The 9,358-nt window shown below is 35.3% G+C and overlaps 1 protein-coding gene across 1 annotated transcript; it reads left to right on the top strand.

Moving 5' to 3' along the window:
- Positions 1 to 5,110: 5,110 nt before the first annotated feature.
- Positions 5,111 to 8,495, top strand: LOC115704245 (mitogen-activated protein kinase kinase 6). Its single transcript, XM_030631460.2, has 8 exons — positions 5,111 to 5,651; positions 6,058 to 6,142; positions 6,376 to 6,510; positions 7,027 to 7,251; positions 7,379 to 7,561; positions 7,735 to 7,958; positions 8,091 to 8,136; positions 8,234 to 8,495. The coding sequence occupies exons 1-8, from the start codon at positions 5,578 to 5,580 to the stop codon at positions 8,324 to 8,326; spliced, it is 1,065 nt and encodes a 354-aa protein (XP_030487320.2). The 5' UTR covers positions 5,111 to 5,577; the 3' UTR covers positions 8,327 to 8,495.
- Positions 8,496 to 9,358: the final 863 nt, after the last annotated feature.

The raw sequence follows: 9,358 nt of genomic DNA, 5'->3' as shown, positions 1-9,358 counted from the left end.
AAACTAATACTTAGACAGGAAGATTACATTGAGAAAATCATAGATAAGTTCTCAATGAGGGATGCTAAAGTTGTTAAGCAACCTATTACTAGTCAGTACACACTCTCTAAGGAGCAATGTCCTAAGACAGAAAAGGAAATTGAATCTATGAAGGATGTACCCTATTCTAATGCTGTAGGGTCTGTTATGTACTTAATGGTAAGTACAAGACCTGACTTAGGGTTTGCTATGAGTGTACTTGGCAAATACATGGCTAATCCAGGAAAAGTTCACTGGCTAGCCATGAAATGGGTGTTCAGGTACCTACTTGGGACAACTAAAGTTGGGCTAATCTACAATAGACAGAAGGCAAACACTATAATTGAGGGTTATAGTGATTCTGACTATGCAGGGGATAGGGACAATAGGAGATCTACATCTGCCTATTTCTTTCAAATTGGAGGTAATTGTGTAAGCTGGAAAGTTCAGCTTCAACCTGTTGTGGCACTATCAACTACAGAAGCTGAGTATGCGGCCACAACTGAAGCTATAAAGGAAGCTATATGGCTAAAAGGGCTAATGAAGGAACTAAATCTACTTAAAGGAGTACCTACTGTGTACTCAGACAGCCAGAGTTGCATATTTCTATGTAAGAATCCTATGTTCCATGACAGAACAAAGCACATAGAAATCAAGTATCACTTTATCAAGGATAAAGTGACACAAGGTGAAATAGACATTGAGAAGGTGCCTACTGAGGATAACCCAGCAGACATGGGAACTAAGATTGTGACTCTTAACAAGTTCACACATTGTATGAACTTGTTAAGAATCGACTCAGGAGACTAATAGTAGGACTTATCAAGCTAAGACTCTCAGAGATAAACAAATAAACACCAGAACTGGTTATAAGAGGAATTCAGGTGGAAATTGTTGAATAAATTCCACTTATAACCAGTCCAATATACTTACAGATATCCACATCAGCAAAATACAAAAACAGAAACAAGTAAATGGACTCAATCCTAGGGTGGCTTCGCCTCTAGTGGATCAAGACTTAGTAGTTAGTTACAACTGAAATTGTAACTAACTCCTAAGCCTTTGATCAACCGACTCTACAACAATATAAATACATGAATCAAAGAGAAGAAACCTAGATCTAACATACAGAAACCAAATCAGAAAATTACAGAGAGAGAGAGAGAGAAAGAGAAAACCCTAGTTTGAAGACTTCAGCTCCAAGATCCAACCTCGAGAATGGAGACCTCATGGTGAGGAGGCAGAAGGGATGAGTACATGCACAACAACAAACAAACAGAGTTAGATCGAGAAGAAAATCAGAAGGAAAAACAAATAAAAACTTGTACAAACAAAGAATCGAGTTTACCTGATCAGATCTTGTGACAGGAAGCTCCAAATGACTGTATTTTGCCTTTGATCATAGTGGATATCAAGCTAATCTCTGAGACGAGCTTGACAGAGACGTAGCCCTAATTTTTGGGTGAGCTCTGAAACAAATCTGGTGATTTTGTTTCCTTATTTCTTGTTTTTCATTTGTCTAAACCTAAATCTATGGGTGTGTGTGTTTGAATCTGGGTTTTCTGGCTTGAAATCGAGCAAGTTCTCAAAGAAGAGAACTTGCTCTGCTAGGGTTTCGATTCGTGAGAGTGAAAGGCTGAGTGTTTGAGTGTTAGGGTTTCTAGATCCTTCTCAGAGTATTTAAAACTCTGAGAACCAAACGACACAAGATTGAGTGTCGTGTTGGTCATACGGTGCCGTTTAAGTCTAAAGCATAAGTCAGACTTGGAAAGGTCGTTTTTGACCTTGAAACTGATATTAAAAAGTCTTGTTGGTGTAGGGCAAAAGAGTAAAAATCCTACAAAACCAAATGGTAATTTTTTTTTTCAAATGAGCTTATCTTTTGCAGGCTCTTGAGAAGGACCAACACTGTCGTGTTGCTCCTTTGTGGAACAAACTTTGGAGTAGCAAAACGCATGAATGCTATAAAGTTCTCTCGTGGAGCATTATATCCAATGCGCTTCCAATTCGATTCATCCTTAGAGAATAAATAAACATTGAGGACTCCTCTTGCCCGATCTGTGCGGGAGAGGAAGAAACTGCGAAACGTATTTATCTTTATTAGTAACATGGCTTCTCATCTGTGGAGAGCGTCTCCTTGAGGTCTCAGTCATGTATAAGAATTGAGGACTAGAATGTGAGATTGGGTTAAATTCTTTTGGAGTTTGAATGCAAGCAACGTGAATACTGATGATGTGTTCTTATATGCGTTTATCATAGACTCATAGTTTTGTTTTTTTTTTTTTTTTGAACAAAAGGAGACTTTTTATTCAAAAGAACCAACCAAATACAAAACAAAAGCTGGCGGCAGTAGCCAACCAACTCAAAAAACTACCAGCTATTTACAACATTTATAGCATAGCAATCTTTTTTCTTAGAACTAAGACAAGAAGTTGACAAGCAAACAGCATTAAAAAGACAGTCATTTCTGTTTCTCCAAATGTGATAAAGAGTAGCTGCAAAAACCGTATTCATGATCTGCACGGCTAAGTTTGGTTTTGCTACAAAAACCGTATTCTAGTCTTGACCGTATTCATAGACTCATAGTTGACACTATTTGAAGAGCAAGAAATGATGAGGTACACAATAACTATCTATATAGCATACATTATTATATTAATTCTATTGTTCATTGTCATACAGGGTATGATCACTCTCTTTTGTCTCCTTTATAACCTTCTCCTGCGGTCACTGAGTGGGAACCTCTATGTGTCGGCCGGATCAAACTTAACTACGATGTGGAGATTAGATAAGGGCTATGATGCTTGCAGTGGTGGCTCAAGATCATATAGGGAAGATGATTTTGGGTTGGTACCAAGCGACTGCATTTGGCTAATGATCTTTGTAGGGAAGTCACATCTTGTCTATTAGCATTGGAACTTGCAATAGAGATAGACTTACAATTTGTTATTGTAAAATGTGATTCTGACATAGTTATTAAAGTTTTCAAGAGATTAAAGCTAAAGTGGAAAATTGATAACTATGTAGCTCATTGTAGGAGTCCTATGCCTCCTTTTTTGTGTTGTAATTTTTTGAAAGTTTTTAAATCTTTTAATTTTGTTGCTTCAATTTCAAAGTGGGTTTTTATTTTTGACAAAAAGAGATGCATCTTATTCACGACTGGATAAATCATCTACCAAAATAACTTAAAAAGTAGTAGGGACAAGCCCCCCACTATAGCCACGACTTGGGAAAGAACAAGCGACAGTCGCCAACCAATTAGCTGCCTTGTTCGCAAATTATTTAACAAAAACACAAGAAACATTGTTAAGATTAGACATTAAAGTACGACAATCAGAAATAACTAAACCAAAAGGTGACAATAAAGGAGACGAACTATACAGAGCATCAATGATACTTTTACAATCTGACTAAACAACAATACTTGATCTAGGCCCCGTTCTTTGATCCAACTCAAAGCTTCCTTCAACCTAAATGCCTCCGCCAAAAGAGGAGACACACAGTCAGGCAATTGTTTGGACCAATGATCAATGACAGTTTCATGATGATCACGGGCCAACCCTCCAATCACAAAATAAAAAGCCCTGAAAGTGACAGAGGCATCTACATTGACTTTAATCATATCAATACTAGGAACCAACCAATGCTCCACACGAACACAAGAACTGGAATCCATTGTGTTTGCAGAATTTTCGTGAGCAATCTTCCACTGATTAAAGTAAGACAATGCATCAGCCACCACCCCATTTGCAGTAGAATTTTTACTTTGCTAAACAAGTCCATTTTTTGCTTTCCAAAGAGACTAACAAATCATCGCAACATGACAAACCAATGTCTTCGAAAATCCTATGACCAGTTGATAAAACCATCCTGAAAAATTTATGGTCGAAAGGTTGCAAATAGCCCTATCAACCCGCTGCCAACAAGCTTTGGCTAAAGAACACTCGACCAAAATGTGGAGATTGATTCATTACCTTGGCACACCGGGCAAATGACAACCACATCAACATGCTGACATTTTAACTGGGTCAGTGTTGGTAAACACCCTGTACATGCCCTCCAGAGTAAGTCTTTAACCTTAGGAGGAATTTTGAGTTGCCATAATGCCCTCCAAAGGCCCGAATTATTATCTTCCAACCACCTATCATGAAGAACCTAGAGAAGCTTGTAAGTACTCTTCACCGAATAAACCCCTGAAATCTCTTTAAACCAATACCAATGATCCGATCCAACATTATCATTCAACACAATACTCTTAATAAACCGTGAATCAAAAGTATTGAACAAATTCTCAAAAATTTCATCATCCCACACCCGAGTCCCTCCTACCAGAATTTGATTGACCTTTGTCCCATTAGTTTTTATTTTTAATCAAAATGTAATTAGGGGAATTGAGGCTTTCTCAATATCCAATAACATTATTTGTAATGGTCATCAAACTTAATTTGCTTACATATTTACTTCTTTTGAAAAAAAAAAGTATTCTTTTTATTCTTTTAACAGATAAAATAGAAACATAAGACAAGAAATGTATCATGTCGGATAGTAGGGGTGTTCATCAAACTGCTCAAATCGGCCGCACCGTAAAAAAAAAAAAAAACGGTTTGAAATTCTTTGTGGTACGGTCGCAGTTTGAATGTTTCCTAAACCGCGCAGTGCGGAGCGGTTTGCGGTTTTGAATTGTTAATATGTGGTTCAAACCGCACTGCACCGCATATTATAAACATACTAATTTTTATATTTATTTAGGTCCAATATGTAAATCCCAACCTAAGCCCACAAATTATTGTATTGTTGAAACTTGAAACTTTTTTTTTCATATTTATTTTCAAGCCTTACGGTATTTTTGACAAAGTGTTGCTCAAGTTTTGTTGTATTTGTGATAGTTTAATTATTTAGTGATAGTCCAAACCGCAAAAACCGCACCGCTCCGCACCATTATTTGCGGTGCGGTTTTTACAGTTTTTTAATTTTACAGTGCGGGTGCGATTTGAAAAATTAAAAAACCGTTGCGGATTAGTTTGAAAAAATAGTCAAAAATCGTACCACCCGCAAACACTATCTGATAGTATTAACCATTTTCATTCGGAGTACCGTTGATCATCAACAAAATATTTCGTATTTCCGGAATTTGAGACGAAATGTCGTTCTGAATTGAGTAATAATTGATGAGTGATGACGTATGAGAAAATAAACGACAGTATTTTGAGTTCAAACTCAAAACGACATGGCGTTTATATGATAAACTTCTAAAACTATACCGTTTTTCTTCCTCGAAGAAATATCATCACAAATTTGAAATTTAATAATTAAAAATATAAATATAAAATAACCGTTGCGCGGTCTAAATCGTTTGAATTTTATGCAAGTCATATACTTTAACGAGTCAAATTGTCGCCATCTCCAATCTATATTCCATTCCATACTCACTCCATAAAAATACATTTAGCAAAATTTCTCTTTGAATCCGTCACTGCATATTGCACACACAAACCCTAGCGACCCCACACTCAAAAATTGATCTTAACTCCTCTCTACTCTACTCCTGTACCCATCATCATGAAGACCAAGACGCCATTGAAGCAACTCAAGCTCTCTGTTCCTGCTCAAGAAACCTCAATTTCTTCCTTCTTGTAAGTTACTCTTTATGATCTTTTAATTATATTGTGTTCTTGATTTGGGGTTTTTTCTTTCTTTCTTCTATTCTCTTGCCTTATTGCTCTATTTGATTGCTGAGAGTATATGGGAAAGGAAAATGGCATTGGTTTAGGTATGATTAAGAATACTTGAAAGTTTGAAACTTTTAATTGACTGCGAGCTAGTGCTTTGCAGATAAAGTAGAGTAATTTTGTTCATTTTGGGACATTTTATTAACTTGGGTATAATTCTTTACGTGGGTAATACAATTAAGTAGCTTCCTTACAGTCTTTTCTTTTTTCATGTTTCTTTGCAATTCATTTCTCTATTTTATTTACTTGTTAACCAGATGGTGGTAAGAAATTCCCTCTTTAAAGAGTTGGATGTGTTTTTAATTTTCAGGACTGCAAGTGGTACATTTCATGATGGTGATTTGCTCCTAAACCATAAAGGGTTGCGTCTCATCTCTGAAGAAAAGGAAGACCAAGTAAGATTTTTATTCATATCATTTCTTGCATTGATCATCTAATCATCGTTTTTCCATTTAATCATAAATTTGAATGGACAAAACAATCTCCATGTTTGTGTCTTCACTAGTTCTCGTGGCACTGTATATTAATGAAAGATCTCTCTTGTTGGTGTATATATTCCTTCTTTGTAAACTATAAAGATTTTCTTTTTCATTTTTCTAATTCAAAAACTTCTTTTGCAATTGAACAGCCTACCAATAATAAGGAGATTAACATCGAGTTTTCATTGGATGACCTTGAGACTATTAAGGTCATTGGCAAAGGAAGTGGTGGTGTAGTACAACTGGTTCGTCATAAATGGCTAGGAGAGTTATTTGCCTTGAAGGTCAGCTTACCAAGATAGTTTTTTTGAACTTGTTTATGTACTTTTCTATGTATTTGTTTTCTTTTCATCTCTGAATTCAAACTGATGGTAACCACTGATCCACCTTAAAGTTTATTCTCTCTTATCCTCAACTGCTGTTTCAAATCTTTTTATTGTCACACATAATAGGAAGTCTACATTCATTTTGTTTTTCCCTAAATCATGTTTTTAATTTCAGCTCACATCTTGACTTGGAACGAACTTAGTTAATGTAGTGACATTCACACTTGTTGTATAACTTTTCTAAATGACCAGTTGTTGTTTTTGAACTTCAAGCTATATAGGAGCAGCTTTATTTTCCATCCTAGATGACCAAATTTTTGGAAACTAAAACAATAATCAATAGTATATTCTATTGTTTTGGCTTGAATTCAACTTGTATCTTCTTCTATAAGCTCTAGCTTCAGAGAAAATTGCTGATCTCAGTTAAGAAGTCAGCTGTTGGTGTATAACTTAGAATTATTATTCTTCCTACAGGTTATCCAGATGAACATCCAAGAAGAATTTCGTAAACAGATTGTACAGGAGCTGAAAATAAACCAGGCAGCACAATGCCCACATGTGGTTGTATGTTACCACTCTTTTTATCACAATGGAGCCATTTCTCTTGTATTAGAATACATGGATCGTGGATCTCTAGTAGATGTGATCAAACAAGTTAATACAATTCTTGAACCATATCTTGCAGTCCTTTGTAAACAGGTCTATTTTTTTCCCCTTTTGAACTTAAATTTTATGATCAGTTGCTTTTTTTTTTGCCCTCATTTGCTTCTTTTCCTTTCCATAAATGTATATATTACTTGACTGAAGATTTGCGCTTGTATTTCAGGTTTTACAAGGTCTTGTGTACTTGCATAACGAAAGACATGTAATACATAGAGATATTAAACCATCCAATCTACTTGTAAATCACAAAGGGGAAGTAAAGATTACTGATTTTGGTGTGAGTGCAACACTAGCCAGCTCCATGGGTCAAAGGGACACATTTGTGGGTACTTACAACTACATGTCGGTATGTAATTTACTACTTTTCTTCTATCGTTAATCCCTTATGATGAATTTTGAGTTGGTTTACATCTGTCTTTCCTGTTTGGGCTTGAAATACAACACTTTATCTTGATTTCTTAATGATCTTACAAACTCGAATGAAACATAAAGAAAGGCTGTTTTAATTTCTTTCTATAGCCAGAGCGAATTAGTGGAAGTGCATACGACTATAGCAGCGACGTTTGGAGTTTAGGCATGGTTGTTCTCGAGTGCGCTATAGGACGCTTCCCTTACATGCAAACTGAAGATCAGCAAAGCTGGCCAAGCTTTTATGAACTTTTGGAAGCTATTGTGGAAAACCCGCCACCAACTGCTCCATCAGATCAGTTCTCCCCAGAATTCTGTTCATTTGTGTCAGCTTGGTAATCTTTTGCTTGCATGTTATAATCAGTTTATTGAAGTTCCATTGTTAGTCTTGACATCCAACTTACTTCTTATTCTGATATTTGCAATAATGTTAGTTTATCTTATTACATCTTCTAATGAATTTGCAGCATACAGAAGGAACCGGAGAAAAGGTCATCCTCTTTGGACCTTTTGGTTAGTAAAATAATACATGCTCTTCTTCAAGTTCTTTAGAAAATCATGATTGTTGACAATAAAAAATGATTTATAATTCTGTTTTTTGCCTCTCCAGAATCACCCTTTCATAAAGAAGTTTGAAGACAAAGATATCGATCTCGGAATCCTGGTTGGGAGCTTAGAACCTCCTATAAATTTTCCTAGATAGATAGATAGATTGATAGCTCTGTATTGTAATGTTAACTTGTGTGGATAAACAGTTTGTTGTCCTATGCATCAGTGTTCAGTTTTGATCAAACATTACTTGGATCTTTCCATGATAACTTAACAGCAGATCCTTCATATAATATCATAATTTGTTTAAAGAGCTATAATTTCATTTTCTTGTTATCATTTAGCCTTTGATTGTTAGAAAGAAGAGCCACGCTAATTTTTTACATTTCTTTATACTTGTTCTCAACTTGTATTATAATTTTTTTTTCTTTGAATAAATCATTTCTTGTCTTCTTCAATCCTTATCTCTTGCAAGTTATATGTAGACTTTTTTAATGGCAAATATTCATCATATTAAAACTTCCTGCAACGTTTTTGGAAAGAAAAATTCTTGCTAATTGTGGATGTGTCTAAACTAAAGGAGTTTTAGATTATATATGGAACTAAATTTGAGCTATTTCTATTGGTGAAACTGAAAAGATCAAAATGCTCTAGTAGAAAATTTTGTCAAATATCACCAATACTATCTAAAAACTGTCAATGTCAAAAATTTATTTCCATTATTTATCTATGGTTAGAACTTGTGAAGCCTATGCCAAAAATGGGGTCAGACCCACTCATTCTGATTCATTTCTGATGTCTGTGCTTTTATGTATCTACACACTTGAAACACATGAATGATGTTATGTTTCACTGTACAAAATCTACAACTACAAGAATATATATACATGTTATATAATAATATTATAATAACATATCCATTGCATGGGTTGGATGTTGTGGAAGACAAAACAAGGCAGAGCCCTCTTTTTCCTTTCCTACCTATTTTTTTTAATGAAATTCCAAAAGATAAGATCATATAAAAGGAAATGATATGAATCCAAAATTCAAATTCAGAGGCTAACTAATGAATCGGTGCGTGTCCACCTATGATTTTCTTATGAAGGATCCAAATTGAAGTTACTTGATGAACAAAACGGTGACAAGTTTCAAAAGCCCATAAGTGTAGTGATGTCAGATTCAGAGC

The sequence above is a fragment of the Cannabis sativa genome, chromosome 1 (genome assembly GCF_029168945.1).
Source record: "Cannabis sativa cultivar Pink pepper isolate KNU-18-1 chromosome 1, ASM2916894v1, whole genome shotgun sequence".
In the NCBI taxonomy this organism is placed as follows: domain Eukaryota; kingdom Viridiplantae; phylum Streptophyta; class Magnoliopsida; order Rosales; family Cannabaceae; genus Cannabis; species Cannabis sativa.
This window is presented reverse-complemented; position numbering and strand designations above follow the sequence as displayed.